The 24,251-nt window shown below is 38.1% G+C and overlaps 1 protein-coding gene across 3 annotated transcripts in view; it reads left to right on the top strand.

Annotated features, from left to right (window-relative positions):
• The first annotated feature begins 6,000 nt into the window (after nucleotides 1-6,000).
• The window catches only part of LOC148375092 (vesicle-fusing ATPase), a 41,348-nt gene continuing 23,097 nt past the window's right edge, over nucleotides 6,001-24,251 (top strand). Inside the window, exons 1-2 of one of the 3 annotated variants that reach the window (XM_088344596.1) lie at nucleotides 6,020-6,163; nucleotides 16,988-17,005. In XM_088344596.1, coding sequence (XP_088200722.1) covers nucleotides 6,152-6,163; nucleotides 16,988-17,005 — 30 coding nt within the window. In that variant the 5' untranslated portion in view covers nucleotides 6,020-6,151. Of the gene's footprint in view, nucleotides 6,164-16,987; nucleotides 17,006-24,251 lie in introns of all 3 variants that reach the window. The other 2 variants (XM_088344605.1, XM_088344612.1) reach the window with 2 other exon arrangements.

The raw sequence follows: 24,251 nt of genomic DNA, 5'->3' as shown, positions 1-24,251 counted from the left end.
TGAAGGTCATCACCTTCAAGTCTGAGACCATGGTTCTCAGCCAGAAAAATGTGGGATGCCCTTTCAAGGTCGGGCATGAGATCCTACCCCTTGTCGACGAGTTCAAGTATCTTGGGGTCTTGTTTACTAGCAAGGGTAGGATGAAAGGTCGCCATCAGACTGGTAGATCAACAGACTGGTCGGTGCAGCGTTTGCAGTCATGCGGATCCTGTACTGGTTTTTAGAGGTGAAGGAGTTGATTTACCAGTTGATCTTTGTTCCTACTCTCACTTACGCTCACAAACAGTTGGTCGTGACCAAAAGAACAAGATTCCTGATTCAAGCGGCTGAAATGAGTTTCTTCCGCAGGGTGGCTGAGATAAGGTGAGATGCTTGGTCATCCAGGAGAGACTTAATGTAGAGCCGCTGTTCCCCCTCATTAAAGGGAGCCATATGAGGTGGCTTGGGCATCTCATAAGGATACCTCCTAAACTCCTCACTTGGAAGGTGTTCTGGGAATGACTCACTGGCAGGAGGCCCCAGGGTTGAGCTATGATACCCTGGATGGACTATGTCTTTAGGCTGGCCTGGGAACGCCTCAAGATCCTGTGGGCGAAGTGGCTTTTTAAATGGAGGTCCAGGCTTCCCGGCTGAGGCTGCTGCCTCAAAAAAGTGGTAGATAATGGATTAATGGATGATAAACCCAAAACATTTTATGGTAATATGTAATATGCAAAACATGGCTTTTGACGGCTTTTGGGGGTGGCCATCAAATTTGACATTTGACCAATGTACAAATACAATATCATATTGTTGGGAATTTCTCGATATTAACTTTCCTATTTTTAACGTTTGGTCATCTCAGACAAAAAAGTACCCTAGTCACAGACGTAAACACTGAAATGTTTCTCAAGTACAAGACCACCCAACCAAGACACCAGTTGTAGTTCAAGCATTAACACTTCAACTGCACACATTCAGTAACTTGAATTATTAAGGAAAAGGCATTGATGGTCGTGTAGCTTCTTGTGCATATTGCTCTTTGCCTGGTTATGTCATCGAATGGAAATGATAGATATGGTCTTAGTGCTTGTGTGGTAATAAGAAACTGCATGCACAGCATCATGAGACAACAAGAAGCTTGCCATGCCCCCCAATTAATTGAATATTTGCTATTTGATTCAAAATCTACAAACACTGACACTATCTTCTAACTGTGCAAGTTGGAATGCTCAAGATTAACATCAACTCAATAACAGACATTTCAAAGACGCTGCAAAGTAACCTCAGTGAGGGCCTTTGATTTCCCTCTGCTGCTCAAGTCTGAAACTTGAGACCTGATGAAAACCATTTTCTAAAATTTGAGCCCGATCTGTAAGAGAGAACAAACACCATAGGATGCAGTTTGTATCGAGGCAAAATATTCTTGTTACTTTCATTTTGGACTCTTCAAAAGTGCAGAGACAATGTAGCGCAGATCCCGAATCTGAATTAATGCAACACATAAATACAGATAGAGAATGACTTTATGGTGAACACGCACTTGTGTACACGACCTTTTTTCTCTCTCTGATGTACTGAAAAAAAGTAGCATTTCTCAAAAAGACAGCTGTTAGTGTGACATTATGTGTAATGATGCAAATTATAGTAGGTTTGAGGAAAATGATGTAATTACAGTATTAATGAGTATCAGACATGGAGGCCAGAAAAATATTTTACGTGTAAATCAGTATTTTTCTACAAAAGTCCGTTATTGCTATCACATTTGAAATATAGTTACAATTGAATATTGTTTCCAAAATAAATACCTCTAGTAAACATTGCATACATCCCAATTGGACATGGGCTATTTTCTTTTGTTTTTGAACATTTTGGTCATGAGCTGCTGACAGTACTTTCACATTTAATTCAAGAGTTAGGGTTGCATTCTTTCTGCATGTGAAAAGGTTGATTGCTCCAACTGAATGCTCAAGATTTTGTCAATGATGTTGCCCTAAGACACCAAAGGGCCAATTAACAGTCACTTTGATCTTAAATCTCCTAAAAGTTTCACATAAGTTGGAATTGCTGGAGCACATAAAATATGATTTATGATAATAGTTTATATTAGAGCAAAGGAGTACAATCTTTAATGATTTGAAAAAAAATCTATATACATAAATATAGTCGGACGAGTGATTAGTCAGGTTTTCTGTGGATTTCAATGTGGTGCACATATGTTAGCTGGAAATTGTCTTCAGCTCATATGCTTACAGAAGCAATTATTTTGTGCCATGAAATGACTGGATGATGATTTGTGAAATATGCTGTGGAAATTCAAGATATTTTTTCTTATGACTGATTCCGCTTGCTTTAGTCCAACTAACAATGACATGAGAAAAGACTCAAAAGACGACTTCCTTTTAAAGGACACTACCCGAAACTTCTGAAAGGACTGGACTTGAGACAGAAGACACGGATAACACCCGATCACTCTCCTCAAGTCTCATCAAACATGTGCCATATTTTATCTTGCATCACATACAAGACTAAAAGTAACGCTTAACAATGATGATGATAGACTTACTATGTTTTTTTTCTTCCATTTGTGAATCATATTATGTAACAAGACTCTTTGTTCAAGTTTAATGCTACTAGTGTTACTAGAATACTGATGCTGCAGTCTGTTACTATGTGGATGTATGAATATGTATGCAAGAAACAAAGTGATCAGCTGTCACAGGTACTTTGTATAAAAACATTTACAAGCAATGTGGATTGTGCTCATTTGATAAATAGCATACATTAAAAAAAATTGGAGTATTTTTTTTGGTAATTTAATATTTATTGTGCTTTTTTTCTCTTTTTTAAACACACAACAAACCAAGAAAAAAAGGGGGGGGGAAATAATTTATCTATCTATCTATCTATCTGTCTGTCTATCTATCTATCTATCTATCTATCTATCTATCTATCTATCTATCTATCTATCTATCTATCTATCTATCTATCTATCTATCTATCTATCTATCTATCTATCTATCTATTTATCTATCTATCTATCTATCTATCTATCTATATATATATATATGTATGTATATATATATATATGTATATATATATATATATATATATATATATATATATATATATATATTTAGATAGATAGATAGATAGATAGATAGATAGATAGATAGATAGATAGATAGATAGATAGATAGATAGATAGATAGATAGATAGATAGATAGATAGAAAGATAGATAGATAGATATACATAGATATAGATTTATATAGATATAGATATATAAAAAAAAGAAAAGAAAAACAGTGTTGGTAAATCTTTTACATGGTTAAGTCATTCTTCAACGTCCAGTCTTCTTTTTCATAGGTGGTGTCCTTATTTTCCCTATAGTCCATCCATTATCCCCATTTGTTCATGAATTGGGTCTCCTGCATACTTATTCGAAATGTGGGCCCCTTCATTACAAATATTTCCTCCACAGTGCACACCCACTACTCCATGGTATGGATATCTTGTCTGTACCACAATCTTGTTATTACATTTTTGCTAGCTGTCAGTAAATTTTTAACCTGGTACTCATCCTTTCTCCGTATTTTTTCTTCTGTTTGATTGCCCAAATAGAGTACCCAAATGTTTTAGGTATTTCATATCCTAATATTTTTTTAAAAAACAAACCATGAATTTCCCCAGTAATCTTGTTTTCTTGGGCAAAGCCCAAATATTTACATGTGCTCAACGTCTACCTCTCGGCGAAGCCAGACCCCCTCTATGGAAGACTTGTATCAAAGTCTGGGTTTTTCCCCACCCTAAATAGACCTGGAAATCCACTAATTCCATTTAATGAATTGTCATCTAGGAACCAACACTGGAAGGGATTGGAAATAGTCCAAGAGCTTTGGAAAGAGTCATCTTAACTACCTCTATTCTTGAACTCATATCTAATACAAGTACTATATATGGCCATTTTTAAGATCCCTCTTCATTTCTTCATCTGTGTTATGTATTCTGTCAATAATGGGCATAGGGAGCCTTATGTTGCCTTGTGTTTGTCTTTTTTGATGAAGCCTGGCTGGTTCTCATCAATTAATTCCTGCATAAGTGTCACTAACCTTTCAGCGATATTGGAGGTATAAAGCTTGTAGTATATAATTAAAAGGGAAATTGGTCTATAATTACGGCAACATTCTCTGCATTTTCCTTCCCTCTGGGTAAATGGTAATAATAGTTTCTTTCAGCGAGGATGGAATCTTTCCAAGTCTCAGAGTGTAGCTAAATAAATTCTATGGAATTCTACTTGTTGACTTTCAAATTTTTGGTAAAATGAACAATTATCTTTTCAGCTGTTCTCAAGATGTGCTGGGGAGTCTTTCGGCACAACACAATGAGGGTGCCATACCAAATGGTGACACAGCTGGTCAGAATGCTCTCGGTTGTGCCTCTAGAATCAGAGCATGACAGGAGAACTAGAGCCCCTCACTAGCTCTCCTAAGATACAATTAATATGTAAAACTCTTGTCAACAAAGAGACTAAAAATAACTTTAAATACCAACTTGATATTTTTACTTAAAATTATGTGGAATTGATGTCAATGTATTTGTCTGGTTTACAGTTCCTGATTGCGAAACGTCCACTAGAGAGCACCCAATTTCCACCTTTCCACACATTGATAGAATTAATGAAAGCCTGAGAAAGTTGACGGATTCTCAGACACCGGCCTTAACATCCGACAGATAACGATGTCAACTGTAATTATATATATTTCTGTGACCTAAAACCAAAAAAGAAATCACTAAAAGGCCCATGTAAGCTATGATGTCACACCGTTAATACTTTATCCAACATTTCTCATCACGAAGTAACAAGTAACTGGTGAATTTTACCATATATTCTCTGTACGTAATATGATCAAAAGATTCATAAAACCTGTAGAAATGACTGCAAATACCGTAAGTGCTCACACTGCAAACTAAAATTAATTGCTTGCCGACGTCAATCGTTTTCAACACCAGCTGAAATAAAATCAGCTAGGCCTGGGCTCAAGCTTCAGAAGAATTGACGTAAACATGGAAAAGTGCTATGTCATTTGATAATCTGCATTTCAAACTACTTCTGGGCATTGAGGCTTCAAGGTCAAAAAGTGAAGAACAATCAGGACTGTTGTTCGATTGTGAAGAGTGCAGGTCTCAATTGTGATGTGTGTAGTTCCAATCATCAAGAACATGCCATCAAGACTCACATCTATACCTATCTCAAGAGGGTTGACATAGTGTATTCCAAAAGACCAGCACAGGTACTCAGAAAATCTTTGAGAAATGTTTAACACAACAATAACGTCATCTTTTGGTGGCAGCAGAGAGACACATTTTGAAATACAAATTATCCCACAAATGTGTCTTCCTTCATCTCATTTTGTTGCAGGTTTGAGAGAGAAGCTGAGAACAAAAAAAAAAGAACAATGATGGGTGGATAATTAGGAAAAAAAACTCAGACAGAGAAAGCCGGACCAACCTGAACGGAATGATTGACATATTAGGCCCAACCCAAACCAAAATTTGGGTCAGATTGGCCTAGAGTCGGGTTTAGGATCTTTCCTCTGGATAATAAACACAGACCCTTTAAAGGCACGTTGGTAAATATTGAGAATGTGTTGCTGTCCGTGGTGCTAGTATAAGGAACGTGAAATGTGGTGGTGGTAGCATGCCAACACCTACAATATCTTATTAGTGAAAGAATAATACAAAATTGACAATGGGCTGAAAACTTCGATGCATCTTTATGGAATGGACTAAGCATTAGACGTTTTGCATCGTTTGGTTTATATTTATGCTTGGAATCAATTGTCTTGAATACAGTCTGCGCCAGTTTTCTTTTGTAGCTTTTTCCAAATGCCGAATCTTTTCGCTTATGTTCTCAAAATTATGCATTTGATGTGCACGTGACTACATTAGCACGTCATCCAAACTGCTCAAGTAGGCAGGACCAATGCACGTGAACCCACTGAACACAAGCCTCAGTATGCGAGCTTCCGTTTTTCTGCAGCCAATCAGAGAAGAGTGCGTTACGCTTTATAAAGCCATCTGCCGTGAGGCTTTCCCGTTCACGTCCTCTTGTCCTATGAACCTGCCATACCCACAACGACTGCATCTCTGATCCACAACAACCTGTAAAGATGGCGGCCCGGGTAAGAAATAAAGAACATGATATGGCCATACGTGGCGTTTTCAGGGGGAAAAACACAAGCTTTGTGGTCAGTAGCGCGATAAAACGGGCTCCAAAATGTCTGACTGCAGCTCGACTGGATATATTGAGTGGAGTCAGCCGAATGTCATTGATTTTGATGTTTTTTTTTCATTCAATCCCCCTGGATGCTGCAGTTTAAAATGCACGCTCAAGATGTGCAGATTAAAAAAATTGCGACACTGGTACATGATCGTCTTGTCATTCTGGTAGGCTGGGGGCTTAATCCGGGGAGCTGCTTGTCCTTGAGCCGAGCCTGCTGCGTAAAAACATGCGTTCACCCCCCACCCTGCGCATCAAACATGACTGAATGTATCTGGACACTAATTGTGTTGCGTTCGGAAACCTTTAGTACCAGTCATTTGGGGGCTATTTAAGGTTGCATCTGCGTTTGATGATCTTTGTTTCTATTTAAATTTGCACATGAAATGCATTGCTCAACAACACCTCGTCCATGATTTTTGAATGTGCTGTCAGTGTAGGCCAACGTGGTGGATGCAGGCGCCAGAGTATCCCCTAAGGACAGCTGAGGTACCCGCAGAACTGTTCTTAAAAGATCACCAGTCTTGGGTCATTGTGGTTTTCTAGTAAATTTATTTTTAAGTGGTTGACTGAGTCTATTTTACCTTACCTCCCAATATTAACCTGGTAATAACATAGTAACAACATACTGTTCACATTATAAGTTGTTATTTCAGAAATGCATACCAAACTACGTGACTTTTGAGCTAATTAACAACCAAAAGTAGCTTACAATATGAAAAAGGTTGAAGACCCCTGGTTTAGGCCCAAACCTCTGTGCATTTATTAGCATTTGATTGTTGTTTTCTGTTGTTTAGGGTGGTCAATTGATTTAGGATCAGTGGACTTTAAGGGTGGGCATTTTGACCCTAATGACGTTGTAATCGATACGGAGCAAGTACTTGGATCGGATCGATACTATTGTCTCAAGATCAATATTGTCTTTGCCCTTGAATCCCCTAACATTCTAAAATCCCAATCCAAGACATACCCAAAGTAAATTGAATGCTGCTCTTTAACCATTGGGATAATATGGTTGGTTTTGCTTTCTTTTTAAAGGTAAGACTCTGAAGTTTTGTCCCAAATTGAAATCATCATTGCAAGTGCTCCTCACATTGATTAATCTATATTGGAACACACAGAAATAGGGCTTTTTTCAATTAAATGACTGCAGATGAGTGTAGCACTGGCTTATTAGCTGGAAAACAGGTGAGAAAACAGCTTGAAGCCTTACCTGGTACCTTGTCGAATTTGATCACAATCTGATAGAAATAAACATCGTATCTTACTCATTTTTCTCAGGGTAGGTTTAGGTGTTTCCAAAAGTGGCCATTTGAGATGACCACTTTAAAAGATTTGCAAATTTGTATTTTACTTCGACATTTTTTTAGACATTGTGAAAGAGTTGTAAATTTTTGAATTTTCTTTCCAGAAGTCAAGTTATTTTTTTTTATGGGGACTTGAGGGTCTGCTCCCCTTTGTAGCTACGCTTCATACTCAATGCTTATACTCAGTGCTATATGAACGGCGTGGAGGCTTAATGTAAACAAAACACTACCAATGATAACGCCACAGCTCCCCAGTGTAGTGGAGGGGCTATTGCACTTGATTCTTTGGAAAGTAAAAAAAAAAAAAAAAAAAGTTCCATGAGCTCACACACACACGCGCCCCCCCTAGATGGAGCCTTGCACCTCCCAAGGGGACACTCCGTAATATTTGACCACTAGAAGTCGTATGGTGTAGTACAAACAAAAACGTGTGCTAAAAAGAAGGAAGAATACAAACTTTAGGGACTAAAAGTAACGGTAACTCAACCGCATAATATAGATTCTCATTTATGTGCCTAGCCTTTCAGAAAGGTTTTGGTTGTAGGGGGTACCCGTGGCAGCATGATGCTGGAAAATTGTGTCAGCTGAATCTAGGGAAAAAAAACTTCTCGACCTATGAGTATGTTGAAAATGCATGTTTACATGGTACTTTATGTATTCTTGCTCTTTATTCAAATCAATTTGGTTTTTGAATGTCCCTTAAATATACATCTTATGATATGTGACAGACAACGTGACATGTATTTTTTGATTATGTACATTCGCTTACAAAAGTATCCTGCCTCCCTTGAACTTTTAGAGCTTTAGCCAAATTTCAGGCTTCAAACGTAAAGATGCAAACTTTTAATTTTTTGCCAAGAATTAACAATAAGTAGGACACAATTGTGAAGTGAAACGGAATTTATTGGATATTTTTTACTTTTTACTAACAAACTGAAAAGTGGGGCTTGCAATAAAATTGAGACCCCTTGTTGGAATACTTTTTACATTTTCCTTCAATAACAGCTGCAAGTTGCTTAGGGTATGTCTCTATCGGTTTTGCATATCGAGAGAGGAAAAATCTTGCCCATTATTACTTGGAAAACACCTGGAGGTTGCATGGAGAGCGTTATTGAACAGCAGTCTTCAGCTCTGCCCACAGATACTCGGTTGGATTCAAGTCTGGACTTTGACTTGGCCATGCTATCACCTGGATAAGATTATTTGTGATTGTGGTTTTGGCTAATTTTAAAGAATATGAATCTTCATCCTAGTCACAGGGCTCTAGCCAACACCATGTTTGACAATTGGGATGGCTATGATTAAGCGCAGCTTGAACTAGTTCATTTTGGTGTTCATTTGATCATAGCAACATCTTCCACATGATTGAAACTTTAAATTACACTTATTGTGAATGGTTTTCTCATTGCCAATCTTCTATTAGGCCAGATTTGTGCATTGTGCAATTGATTGACCCCAGCAAAAGATCTCTGCAGTTCAACATGAGCTGTCATGTGCTCCATGGCTGCATCTTTGATCAGTTTTCTCCTTGTGCAAGACAAAAGTTTGGAGAGATGGCCTGGTCCTCGAAGATTTGCAGTCGTGTGATACTTTTCTCAATTCAATATGATTGCTTGCACAATATTCCTTGAGATGTTTAAAACCTGGGAAATATTTTTGTATCCAAATCCAGCTTTAAACTTCACCAAAAGAGTATTCCAGACTTGCCTGGTGTGTCCTTTGTTTTCATTAAGCTCTCTGCAATTCAAACGGAACCCACAGAACATCACCCAGCAGGCACATTTATATGGAAACTTAGTTACGTAGCGGTGGATTCTATTTATTATCATCAGTCACTTAGGACTGGATCATTGAGAACTAAACTTATGGAGTAAGGCTGCTGTAAAAGTGCTGATCAATGTTGCACACCCCTCATTTCAGTTTTTAAATTGTTCATAAAAGTATAAAATATCCAATACATTTCAACCCACCTTATCACTGTGTCCCAATTTCTGTCAGTTCTTGACAAAACCAACATTTATATCTCAATTTTTAAAGTGTGTAATGTTGAGAAAAGTTGAAAGGTTCCACGGGGACACATCATTTCGAAAGGCACTTTAATTTCATTTTTAATACAATGTGTAGATTATTTTCTCTTTTGTCTGGTAATTTGAACTTTGGATAATTTTTATTTCATTTATTTATTGGAGTCATTTGTCAAAGCCTCACACCTTACTGACATCAAATATACTTACCCAAAGTTAAGTGTTAAGTTCATTTTCAAATCAACCTCAATCAATATTTTTTATTGTCCTTTAAAATACCTCGCATGGTTATTTGTCATAAATGGACATATGTGAGTGTTTCAAATACAGCTAAGCATTAAAAATATGATACAAGTAACAACACAGCACACTGACATACCTGTAGCTGTCGTAAAATTTGACTTACCGTAAAATCCGGACTATAGAGCGCACCTGATTATAAGCCACACGCACTACATTTTACGGGCATTATTGGTTTTGTCCTTACACAAGCCGCACCTGTATATAAGCCGCATGCGCCCACATTAAAACATGTAGCAAAGTCAAAAGCTTATCCCAAATTTGACTAGGTGCCGCGATAATAACTGTAAATATAGTATACAATCCAAACATCACAATCGGCAACATGAACGGAAAATGATACCTGAAATTAGAATTTAATGCAGACCTTTAAAGTCCGGGTCCCGTTGAAAGTAATCCAACGAAAAAAATGTATATTTCCAAAGTTAAGGGTGGGAAAAATATATACCGGTATCCACTATTGTCCGCTGCAACAACAAACAGATTTAACTCAGCTTCACCCCACTTCCCGTCAGCCTGCGTTTGCTCCGCCCCTTCTTTTTGATTCGCTCGTAGAAAACATATCACAATAAGTCTCTAAAACAAATACATTACAAAAATATACAGTTGCAAATACATATTATGCATGGTTACACATATTTACAGAGAAAGACGGTACACCGAGAGAGTTTTCAAAGCTTTAAAAATAATAATAATAATATAATTTTCATCCCAAACCGTGCCTGTGAAAGGTACCAACGCGCTACTAATAACACGCTCGCAACGCATCATGCGTATCTGTTAAAAAAAGCCATACCGCAATTGCGAAATTCACGGTTAACTGTCCTCATCTTTCTCCTTATAACTGCCGCCATCAATTGCGACTTTCTCATTATCGAAAAGAACCTTTGTCAGACTGACAGTTCGTACGCAAACCAAGAGGATGCCGTCTACCTCGGCGCGCTTATTCCACCGGTCTAAATCTTACCTTTTGTACTCGAGAGCCGCTGGTGACAGTTAGAAAAAAAACATAAATTGGCCGCTTCACTGAATAAGCCGCAGGGCTGAACATTTGGAAAATAAGTAGCGGCTCATAGTCCGGAATTTACGGTAAGTCTTGAACATTTCTGTCTGATGACTTTGCACATTTAGGCAGTTACTTCAATGCGCTGATTTTTTTATTACTCTAAAATGTGCATAAGGCAATTGCAGCAGCAGAATTTGCAATGTCAGACTAACAGCTTGGCCAGATAATGTTGACAACGTGGGTGTGGAGAACATTTGGTACAGTGGGAGTTTGTCAGGACATTGATGGACATCAGTATGACTACTTAATAAAAACAAAAATAAACACATTATACAACCCTATATTACACTTAAGTGAAAAATGAAATCCAGGCTAAATGATTAAGCGCAGCTTGAACTAGTTTACTATTCTTTCCCACTCACCATTAAAATTGCTTATCAAAAGGTGGGTTTTCAATCATAGTGTAATAATCATATCACCTCTCAGTGTTGTTGTACTTTGGGTATTTTTGGTCAAAGTGGAGTCGCTCCGAAAATACTAGTCTATTCGTGAAGAGAGTGTAGTAGTATACATGAGAGGGGATAATAGTATGTGTGTGGAAGCACAGTAGTGTGTGTATGAGAATATACAAACATGTGTAAGAGAGTATAGTACTGTGTGTGTGTAAGAGAGCATAGTCACACATGTGAGAGACTATATCAGTGTGTGTATGAGAATATATCGGTATGTGTAAGAGAGTATAGTAGTGTGTATGAGAGTATAGTACTGTATATATGAGAGCATAAAAATATGGTGAGGGAGTGGAGTACTGTGTATATAATATTAGTGTGGTATGTATGAGAGAGTATATGCATGGGTATGACTGTATCTGCATCAGAATATAGTGCATGTGTGAGAATATGAAATAATTTAGAAATAATTTGTTTCATAATTCTTTTCCAATTTCAAAGTATGGCTTTCATAGCTAATGGCATTGTGGATGAATGCAGCTTTAAGATTGCTAAAATGATCACAAAAGTTGGACTTGCATGTTTGTAAAGATAGCGATGATGTGAGTGAATTTAAAATGGTGACAATTGAACTTTTATAGGATGCAACATTTAAAAAATGGCTCCTGGTGTTTCTCACCTTAAAGTTTTGACTTCTGGTTGTGATTTGCAGTTTCATAACAGTCCCCCATTTCAAAGTAAGCTTCTCCTTAGAAGTGTTTAAATTATTTTTTGCAAGGATGACTAATGCATATCCTCAGCTTACATTATATTGGTCAATTGAGGAGTAAATACTTGTGTACGGTGCACATCAAAGTCTCTGATTTTCTTTAAATTGTACTGCGCGTCCTATCGTGTGGTGTGCCCTGTGTGTGATGTAAAGCGGCGGACGTAGCTGACACCATAAGGCTGTGTGGTGAGTGTGGGCTTCACTGCTAAAGTTAACAATAAATCAATTCCTATTTGTGTGTTTATACCCTTAGTGTCTGCGCGGAACTTTCTACGTATCACCAAGTCCAGTCCTCCCTCTAAATCCTATTTATATTTTCCAATTATATAGAATGTTGGTCAATATGGCATCAAGTACTGTAAAACTAGCAGGCTGACAGGCTGTATGTCCAACGCAAACTGATTCTATCAGCAGATCACGCAAAAGGCGATTAAAAATAGCAAATAATTATGTGTAATTTTCATTCGTAGCTTCCATACTATGTTTTTGAAAATCTATACGTTTAATTTCTGTGCTGCTTGTTCTCACTGAAGTTTGAGCTTGTGCTTGAATCAACTGACAAAAAGCTTCATGCTTATGGAATTTTGCCATTCGCATTTTGTACATCGTTTTACTTTATTTTCTCCAAAGTACTGGGGTTCATTTCCTATTACATTTCTGAGATTACAACAAACACAGCATCCCCTCTGCAATTACCCTTCCAAACAACAGGCCATGCTGACCCATCTAATCTGCCCTTATTGTCCCACTGTCATATATGTTTGTCATTCTGCTGTTTTTGTAATATACCGGTAATGCCTGCTGATTTCTCCCGGTACAGTCGGTGGAAGCGAATTTCTCTGAGGGGACTAATAAATTAAATCTGAATCTAAAATGACTATGATAAAATGCTTTGAAATTATTAAATAACCTGTTGGATCAGTAAGGAATAGCCTGAGCCATTTTCATTGACAGTTTTGTTTTACACCTACGTGTCTGTTGCTTGCTTAGCTTGTTGCCTAGAAACTAAATGTAGGATAGTGTTGGGAAACGATAACCGTGATAATGAATTCAGGCTCACTTGCTTCTTATCAACCTTTCACAGCTTGATCTGATGATATCAAGGATGACCTAATCTAGTGAATGGGATCTTGGTAGACATCATGAGTTTACATTGTTTTCTAAATTTTTGAATCATCATTGAAACAAGTGACCTTTATTTTAAAATAAATGTTGGTTGCAAGGCTTTAGAAAACACTGCAATGTAACAGTGACTGATAAAGCAATCCCTGAAACCTTTTTCAATTTTACAATACGAAGAATAGGTGCAAGTGATGCCCAATGTTATCTTAGGTTTCTGTATTATTTTGCCACTCTCCTCATATTGTGTCTGTAAGGAGTTGTTTTTAGCAGCTTGCAAGCCTGGATAATTTTAAATATAATTTTAAGAATAAAGATTATTGTAGTCAATTTGAGTTAGCGAGTTTACATTAAATGCAGCAACAAACTATATATAGACAATCTGATTCCTCTCAGTATGCAGCAATACACACGAGCAACATACTTGTTTTCCCTCACAAACAACAACAGATTAGTGCACACACAATAGCTGGTGTACGCGCTTCTGTGCTTTTTTGTGCCTGGAAAAAACTTTATATTTTGTCATAGAAGTGCAATTAGCTGGAATACTATCTTCTGCAATTTTTGATCATAGCCAATTATGTGAAGACCATCCGATTTATTACCAATATGAAAAAAGGCTTGTATCATAAATACGTTATATTATCTAAAGGGGTTAAACATAGTTTTTTTTTTCTTGGCTCAAATTGAGGGTGGGCCATCCAAAAGGATGAGGATCATTACCAGGTATCTTTACCTGGTATTGATACCAGACCAATACAATGATGGCCACCTGTTTGCAGCCAATTTATTATCACCAAAATTAGAAATGATAAGAATAAAAAGTTGTCGTTAATTACCTCAATGTAAGAGATAGAAGTTTTGTGTTGGGAATTTAACACAGTGATGCAATCAACATTTGGTGTCGGTTTTGGTTACAAGACAACAGCTTTGCATGGTGCATTTGCATTGAATAATGTTTGGAATCATAGATAACGTGTTGCCAGTCATGATTATGCTACAGGTGAGACTAATGTCAAATTTAGGTAATGTCACACATGCAATATATTCACTATTTGATTAATTTTTACCATGTACTAAAACAATCAACTCAATTAAAAATAAATACAAAATATATGAAGCTGCATCATCTTACAGAAGCGCCAAAGGTGCCAGTGTTTTATTTTGGCAGTGAGCTTTGCACTGATTAGCCAGATTCCCCAAAATAGAATGCCTATGGATCACACACGAGTTACCCAAATCCTGTATCAAATTAAAAATGGAATACAGTAACCCTTGGTGATCGCAGTTAATGGTAACTAGTACCATGGCGAAAAGTGAAAATCCGCGAAGTAGCCTTCTTCAAAGCTCCTAAGTGTCAATAAAACCTCAAAATGACGTCCTTACCGACTGAAAGTATATGACGGTAACAAAATAACAGCTATGGATCTACAAATTGCAGTTGAATTATTTTTTTTTAAATTGACATTATACAAACATGCATCAAAATCGGCGGGCTCCTTTTAGTGCAAGAAAGCGATTAAGAGAACGGCTGGCTAGCTGCACTCTAGCATCAGGTCAGCTCCGGTTGAGCCATGTCTCCAAGATGACTAAAATACAACTGTCTGGAATGTAGCTGATTTTCATTAGGTTTAGCCCCAGGTCATCCGTTTAATGGGTGAGATATAGGCAAGAGTGGTTTAAGAGAGTTGTTCTCCTAGTCGTACCAAAGGTCGTACCCGCAGCCGCGCCTTCTCTCCCGCCGCCGCCTCAGTTGCTTCCCATACCCGCTGGTGATCACCATTTCTTTGCGGTCTTCTGACTTTACAATTTATTTGATGAATTAATTTTCAATTTAACAACCTGCTAAAACAGTTTCTGTCACAGTCCCATTTTATTTTGGTGGAGACATTGACTTGTGCGCCCGTCCCACTGTTTGACTGACAGCACACACCAGCCTATCACATCCACTCAACACATACAAAGCCTTAGCCAACCTGCCCCCGAAAAACTATTTGGTGTCTGCTTAACACAATGCAAGATATGTTGATATCAATGAAAATAATGAAAATTCAGTTCAAAATCCACGAACCAGCAATACCCTAACCACGAAGTAGTGAAATTTCTTTGTACAGCAAGAACTCCCATTCTTTGCAGCAGCAAGTAGCTATTGAAAGGCACAGTGCCCCACCCTAATCCTGCAGCATCATCGGTAGCTATGTGTAGCTGGATCCTTCCTGGTGGTCAGCGCAATGAAATATTCAGTAAGATGCGTTTGGAGTTTTATGAATGAGCAAGAGGAGGCGATGAAGAGAACACTTTACTGTTACCCGCATCTACTAGAGTTAATCTAACAACATGAATAGGAAAATGATCAGTAATTGTGGTAAATAATTTATGTAAAAACTGATGCAGATCAGGAGGAGGCATTGAAATGGTGTCAGTTGCTTGGTTGTGTGAATTTACATTCTAATCATTTGATTAGTCCAAAACTGTTTAACCCTTTAACATTCCTGTAAAATTTGACTGAAATCCCAAAGACATACCCTAAAGTAATTTGAACGCAGATCTTGGAGAATACAGCCAATTTAAGAGGTAACACACTCAAGTGTTGTCCCAAATTAAAATAATAAGTGCAAGTGCTACTAACATTGAGTAATCTGAGTTGGAACACAGAGAAATAGAAGGTTTTTATTCTCGCCTGATATGTTGTTTCAATCAAATTCCTGCAGATGAGTGTAGCATGGGCATCTTAGCTAAAAGCAGGTGAGACAATAGCTTGAAGCCTTACCTGGTCTCAGGTCAAATTTGATTTCAATCTGAAAAACTAAACATAGTATTTTAAACATTTTTCCAAGGGTAGGTTAAAGCGTTTCCAAAAGTGGCCATTTGGAGAGGACCAGTTTACAACCGATAAAACCTTTGGGACTGTATATTTTGCTATGGCCAATTTTTTAGACCTTTTGAGAGAATTGTAAATATTTGACTTCTCTTTCCAGAAGTCAATCAATGATTGTGCACTGAATGATGGATCACTAGTGGCATTACGCATGTTTATTTTGTGGTCTGTTATCATTATTTTTTTTTTAAATTCATTTTACTTGTATTTTTTTTATTTTAATTTTATTTGTATTGCCATTTTCTAGACATTACTCCACATGGAGCAGTACAGACAAATATTTTTAACATTACCGCCAATTGGTTAAATTATAAACATTATCATAATTAGTTTAAATAACCACACTAATTCAACTTTTAATTATTCATGTTTATCTAATGAAATGTAGAGACTAATTTGCATGCTGTGAAAGCCTACTTATCCCTTATGTAAGTACAGGCATTTTTTCCCTTCCCCTAATTGAAAATTTAGTTTTCACCAAGTGATACATTGAGACTCTTTAACATTATCAATTGCATGACACCTGACATATAAAATCCACTTTTGAAGTTCCAGATGTGAGGTGTAACCATCACAATTATTAAATTGGGAAGTTTAAGTAAGGATTCTCCCAAAATTCACCATTTCTAAATATTGAAAGACAAGTCCTGTTTTAGTATTTTAATGAAATACCCTCATATCTGGCCTTCATCCAAACAAATACCATTTCAATGTACATTCCAAGTGCATGTGTACGGCATGCATGCAAAGAAATCCATATGTGACTGCATCTGACTTCTGCAAACAAGACTTTGCAACTCCACCTCAAGTCTCCCTCTATCTCAAAACCTGTCTTCTGTCCTTCCTCTCTGCTTGCCTACGCTGGTGCCACAAGGTGGTTATATTTTTCAAGGTATGTATGGAATCATAACTGTTAATTTGAAAAGCGCAGCAGCAGCACTATCTCTTACATTATATGCTCATCCCACCTGACAACAACAGTATGTAATTGCTCTGGGAGAGATAAAGGAAAGACTTGGCTTGGATGACTAGATTTATTTTGAATGCTCACTATACTAGAAATTAGAAGCAGGCGACTGCATATTCTCGTTTAACCATTTACTGGATGCCAGAAAGATTGAATACACAGCTTTGAAGGTTTTTTTAGCATGATGTGGAAGAAGTCGGTCTTATTTGAAATAGTGGGGGTGTTGAGGGAATGGTCGGCGTCAACCTCACCATTGTGCCAATGGGAGACCAAATGGTTTTATCTGGTTCAAACTGGATGATGTATGCAAGAGTGTTTTTAGATAGTAATACTCCAAAATAAGAACAAGTTACAGCAACCTAGCCGGTTAACTCTAGCCCTCTAATATCTGAAAGGACTAATCTAGCCTGGCCTGGGACAAGCACATTTTTAAAACCCGAAAATTATTACAGAAATCCCTTGCTGTATTGTGGTTTACTATCACAGTTTTGCTACACTGCGGATTTTTAGAATGCATTGTTTTTCTTTCTGATTGTCTACACAGAGGGAATTGCTTTGCATCACCAACAAATTAAACTGAAAGACCCACTGAACTTGCTCTGGAACCACATGCGAGTCTTTGGCGCTTCCAAAATGTTTGATAATGGAAAAATACATGGTTTCTGTAGGACAGAACCAGATAGTAGATGCAGTTTTCCATACTATCAACACGATTGCAGCAAAGTGTCAGGTAAAATAAAGTGTATCGTTTTCTTAATCCATTCATTTGTGCAATAAAAAAGCAAGATTTTTTTCTAAAATTATAATTTGACAGTACAGAAATTATTTGGACATTTTTTTTTTTACAAAGTACAGTTTTTTTATTTGTTAAACAACTACTTGAGCCTGTATATTGGGTTTGTTCTTGAGTATTAAATGAATAACTAAACAAATCAATACATTTCCACTTTGCATGTTTTGACTATTGAAGGATGTTTTTAGAAAACAACCCCCACAAAAAACGAGCATTCATTTAGTCCTCTGTATGTTGTATGGCCTGGCAAAAATGGCAAAAATGGTTCTTTGCAGTCAACACATCAAGATGGGAGCAGTTCATTCATATGCCCAATAAAATAAAAAGTCACTTTATGTCTTATTGGAGAATAACTCTATTAGTCATTTTTATATAGGTGCAGATATCATACATAGGCTACAATATTTTCCAGACCCCATGTCTGTCACAATCACCCGGATCGGGAACACCTGTGTTCAGGATTTGGCGCCAACAGCCAGGACAGCTGATTGGCGCACCCTGTATATTTAAATCCCCAGCTTCCGGTAACACTTTGTTGGATTGTACTCACGCTACCTGTTGCCTTCAGCTCAGTAAGCCCGTACCTCTGACTCTTTGCCTGCTCCCTGTTCTCTTCTGATTGATCTCCGTTGCCGACCCGTTTCTGTAAATCTGCCCTGCCCGTCTGACTCCTGAACTCTTTTCCGAACACTACGATTACGCCTGTCCGCGACCATTCCCGCCAAGCCTTCACCCGCCCGTCAAGTTCCGTCAATCCGCCAACCAACGGATCGAAGAATCCCACCTTGTCATTTCCTTCCTTTCAATAAAACCAAGAAATGAGCGCAAGTGATCTCAGTCTTCATTTCGTCCTGTCTGACAATGTCACATCAATATTTATTTTAATAGTTTGGCTATGCGTGTGATTTTTAATCCATCGTGATTTGTACATGAAAACATGTTTTTCACCCAAATTTCAAAGACACCAGAGGGAACTCTAAACTTGACATGACAATGGGCTGACTTGGGCGCCACAGTGGCAGGTTGTTTACATCAGTGATATTCAATCCAAATTTACCCCTAAGAGGCCCAAACGAAGGTCCCCACCACAATTACAATCCAAAAGATACATAGGACTCTTAAGTTTCATCAATTCTTATGTTTTTTTGACACTTAGATAGCAACACCCACAATGTATCCCACCTATAAGCATCTTTGCAATTATGAACAGGCTGAAAAAGCTAATGCCTATAACATGAGATAAGTGGTATGATTTCCTTTTTTTAGGAGCAGCGTTTTACCAGGATCATCAGATCACAAACATGAAACAATCGTAAGGACATTCCAAAGTGCAACATATTGGCATTCAGAAATACTAAAAGAAATTAAGAAAAAACATTGCAATGATCAGTAAATGTTACCTATTATAGAGCAAGTGCAGGGAAATAAATATGGAATAACTCAATTCTGAGAATAAAACACATGGAATAAAAAAAACAAATAAGGAAATAACAATCAAAACATATCACTAGTATGTAATTGCAACGCCTTTGGCTTTTATGACAGCTTGCAGTCTATAAGGCATGAGCCTGATGAGTTACAAACAGTATTCTTCATCAATCTGGTGCCAACTCTCTTCGATTGCAGTTGCCAGATCATCTTTGCAGGTCAGAGCCTTGCTGTTGACAATTATTTTCAATTTCCAGCACAGATTTTCGATTGGGTTGAGATCCGGGCTATTTGCAGGCCAGGACATTGACTAGATGTGTCTTTCTCCAAGGAATGCTTTCACAGTTTTTGCTCTGTGGCATGATGCATTGTCATCTTGGAAAATGAGTTAATCATTCCCAAACATTTTTTTCAATTGAAGGATTAAGAAAGCTGTGCAACATGTCAATGTAAACTTGTGCATTTATTGCAGATTTAACCAAAGCCATCTATCCAGTGCCTTGGCCTGACATGCAGCCCCATATCATTAAGGACTGTGGGAATATTGATATTTTAAGCAGTCATCTTTGTAGATCTAACCGGAACGGAACCAAACAAAAGTTCCAGTATCATCACCTTGTCCAATGCAGATTCGTGACTCATCATTGGAGATAACCTTCATCGAATCAATTTCCTCTTTATTTGTCTTGTTGCGCATTTTTTGTTTTCAAGACATATGGACTTTAGTTGTTTGTCTTGACACCCACATATCTTCATTGGCTTACAAGTACACTTGACTTAAACAACCTTCCAGGGCTGGTTGTACTTGGTCCAAATCTTTGATACAGCTGACTGTGGACAGCCCACATCTTTCGCAACCATACAAGTAGAGTTACCGTCTCCTGTCTTTCGTCTCAAGAGAAATCTCTCTTGTTGGAGCCATGATTCTTGCCAATACACTGAGTCCAGGAGCCCTCCAAAGTGTGATAACTGCACTGTTTTTAACTGCTGACTAACGAGCAGACTTAATCTAAGCCAGGTGCCCAGGTAAGGAAAGGAAATTGAATGGTTGTGTCCTTATTTTTCTCACAATTGAGTGATTCCATATATTTTTCCCTGCTCTTGCTCTATAAAAGTAACATTTACTGACCATTGCAATGTTTTTTCTTAATTTCTTTTAGTATTTCTGAATGCCAATATGTTGCACTTTGGAATGTCCTTACGATTGTTTCATGTTTGTGATCTGATGATCCTGGTAAAACGCTGCTCCTAAAAAAAGGAAATCATACCACTTATCTCATGTTATAGGCATTAGCCTATAATGTTTCCAAATGCCACTATGTTGCTGTTGGGAATGACCTTGCATTTGTTTCATGTTTGTAATCTGGGTTTTTTCCACAGAATAAAATGTCTGAAAGGCAAAGCTCTCGATCTACCGGTCGATCTACGTTCCTACCCTCACCTATGGTCATGAACTTTGGGTCATGACTGAAAGAACACGATCCCAGATACAAGTGGCCGAAATGAGTTTTCTCCACAGGGTGTCTGGGTTCTCCCTTAGAGATAAGGTGAGAAGCTCAGTCATCCGGGAGGGACTCTGTGTAGAGCCACTGCTCCTCCGCATTGAGAGGAGCCAGTTGAGGTGGCTTCGGCATCTGATAAGGATGTCTCCTGGACGCCTCCCTCGGGAGGTGTTCTGGGCATGTCCCATCGGCAGGAGGCCCCGGGGGCGACCCAGGACACGCTGGAGAGACTATTTCTCTCGGGATCCCGCTGGATGAGCTGGAGGAGGTGGCTGGGGATAGGGACGTCCGGGCTTCCCTTTTAGGGCTGCTGCCCCCGCGACCCGAACTCGGATAAGCGGAAGATAATGGATGGATGGATGGAAAATGTCTGAATGAGGGCTTGCCCACGACTGGTGATGCCATACTTTTTGCTAAGGGTTGTAGACTAAACTGCTAACCTGCACCAATTGTTGCAAAATCACCCTCAACAACCAAAAACCTCAATCAAACGCACCTTATTCCATCCACACACAAAAAAATGTTCCAGGCATGCATGCTATGACCAGTAAGATTTTGGGTTGCAACAAAATTAGGAGGCTGTCTAAGAGACACCATTTTTATACGGTGCATTTGTGTATGGTGTTTTTATGACAGCTTACAACCTAGGAAGTCCCAAGCATGAACACAAACTAAATTAAGAGGCAACTGCTACTCATTGTTAATATACAATGTGGGATTTATAGCAGTGGGAACTGTGTGATCTGTTATGTACTACCCCAATTTAATTCAAGTAATCGTTCTTAACAGAGATCGATTCTTTTAATAACAGAATTGCAGCAACACGCTGTACACACCAGAAACTGCCGCTAATGCACTATAGGATAAGTTTATTAGGTTCAATCAGAGAAAGCTGGGGGCTGGTCAGTAGAGGTTTCTGCCCACTGTACGACTAAAGGGCTGAATTAAAGTGCAGGATGTGAAAAAATGATGTTTAATTAGCCAAAGCCTAATTCAGGGCTCAGGAACCTTTTTGACCCAAAGAACCATAAAAGCAAAAAATGTTTCAAAAAGAAATTGAGATAGCCACACCATGTATTTTCAAACAAAGTCAACAAACTGCTAAACACGCTATGTAGACATAAGCTTATTGTTCAGCACATTCTATTTCACTGTGTGTCATTTGATGATTTAATCAAGTGTATGAAATTATAATAATGCCAAATCCTGTGTCCCAATTCAATGTAAATGTGCCATTTAAAATTTGTCTTCCACCTTCAGTTAAGAGTGTTGAGGCTAATTTTTGCCATTAAATTTGTCCTTGATAACGGTTTCAAAACAATGTGAATTAAAAGTTCTTTTGTAAAAATGTCACAAATGACTGCAAACGATAAGCATATCGTCATATTCACTTTCTTTGTAGACTGCACTGTGCGAGAGAGAGAGAAGGAAGTGCCTTGCGCTGTGTGCAGGGATCCGCCCACCTGTACTGCTCACCCAATCAAAGTCGTTTGCTAGCGTTTTTATTTATCAGTTTAAATGGTTTCTTATCAAACTTTTGCATTAAGTTGCTTCGGTTTTATATGTACCAAAATCGCGATGAAACACTTGACTTTGGAACGCCACAGAGAGATGTGCAATAGTTACATTTTATTTCGGAGCCATATGTGGTCATGGAAAGAGCCATATATGGCTCCCGAGCCATAGGTTCCCTACCCCTGGCCTAATTTCTATGTTTGTATGTGCAATTTTGTGGTTTAACTGGGCTCACTGGTAGTTGGTTTTAGGTGAGCCAATAGGAGTCTGCATCTGCTCTGAATGTGCCCAGCATGAGAAGGCAATCTTTGGGAACAATACTGTGTGAAAAATAGGTGCGTACGAATATGAGTTAAATGAAGCCCAGGAATGAATATTTTTTTTCCAGATTGCTGTTGGCTATAATTGTCTATTGATGATAAACAGTAGTCCCAGGTTAAAGGTTGAACCTGATATTTATTTGTGCTGTGAACAGCTTGTTTTGCATTGGACAAGCTGTGAAAGGGTCCAGGGATATTAGCTCATCTGTAAAAGTATATTTGAAATAAATGTAAAGACAAATGACATGAATTACAATTGTTGTGTGAGAGCGGGACACGGGTTTTATCAGCTTGGGGGTATTGGTGGCAAGGCATGAAAAAGTTGATTTGAGAGCAATGCCTTATTATTTAAAGGCTATTTCTAACCTGTCCAAAACAACAATCAATTGGTTGTTTGTGGAAATTAGCACTTCCATCCATCAACACGTTCTGTCATCCCTTTGGAATAATATGGAACCATCTTTATTGAATCAAATCAATGATTGAAAACTTACTTCAGTCTTTGTATTTAAATGTGTTTAAAATTAAAATTCATTCATATCTAGCATTAGATGAATAAAAGGATAACTCTTGCTTATGGTTAATTGGTCGTCGTGTTTTGCAACGAACTGGAAGATACCACATCCCTAATAATAGTTAAAAAATACACCTATTAACACATGTACACATGGCAGTACAAACAGTATTTGTGTTGAACAAAAGTGCTTTGAATATATATCAGTTCCATAGCTAAAAATTCAACATTGATCTTTTTCTTTTTCCAGTTTGACTGCCCTGTATTACAATTTAAGCCTTTTCTAAGCATGTCAAGTTTTGTCTTTGAATGAATGCCCTTTTGATCTTTTTCAGGCACTTATAATAATAATAATAATAATAATTTCCTTGTATTGTCATTCTGTGTAACAATGTACACAGAACGAAATGTCGATTGCACCTGACCCGTTGTAGCGAGCCGATGCAGCCGCAGCCAACAGAGGGCGCCGCCGACCACTTTTTAAGTCTTAGGAATGACTCGGCCGGGGCGCGAACCCCGACCTCCCAGTCTCAAAGCGGGCGCCTTACCATCTAGGCTACTTGTAGGTTATTGATAAAAAGCACTTAAATCCTAAATTGAATGAAGAGGACTGTGAAAATAAATAGAAAATGCATGAAATGCACCTTGAAAGTTTCACTACAGTGAATATATGAGGTGGCTGTACTAAAGAGCTGGCCTGGAGCAGGTTGGGCACCACCAAACTGTACCAATATACACAACAGGAGGTGGTGCCCGTACGATCCAGGCAGTTGAGGGATCTGTAAACTAAACTACAGAACCTCACAACTGATTGGTATGAAGCATGTCCTCTTAAGAGGTACATAGATCAAATGTTATGAGGAATCCATCAGTCTACTTTTATTCTAATGGTTCACTAAAGTGACATCACACATATGCATATTATCATATATTTTAGATCTGTGTGTGTTGTTTTCGATATTTTTGCTAGCAGTAAACTAATCCCTAATGCCCCCAATAAGCAGGCCGGCGCCTTTCATGGCTGCATAGCCACTATTGGTGTGTGAGTGTGTGTGTGAATGGGTAAGTGTGAGGCACATTGTAAAGCGCTTTGGGAGGT

The sequence above is a fragment of the Urocampus carinirostris genome, chromosome 1 (assembly GCF_059441175.1).
Source record: "Urocampus carinirostris isolate Australia breed hairy pipefish chromosome 1, RoL_Ucar_1.0, whole genome shotgun sequence".
Classification (NCBI taxonomy): Eukaryota; Metazoa; Chordata; class Actinopteri; order Syngnathiformes; family Syngnathidae; genus Urocampus; species Urocampus carinirostris.
The sequence above is the reverse complement of the archived record's forward strand: the minus strand, read 5'-3'. Positions and strand labels throughout refer to the sequence as shown.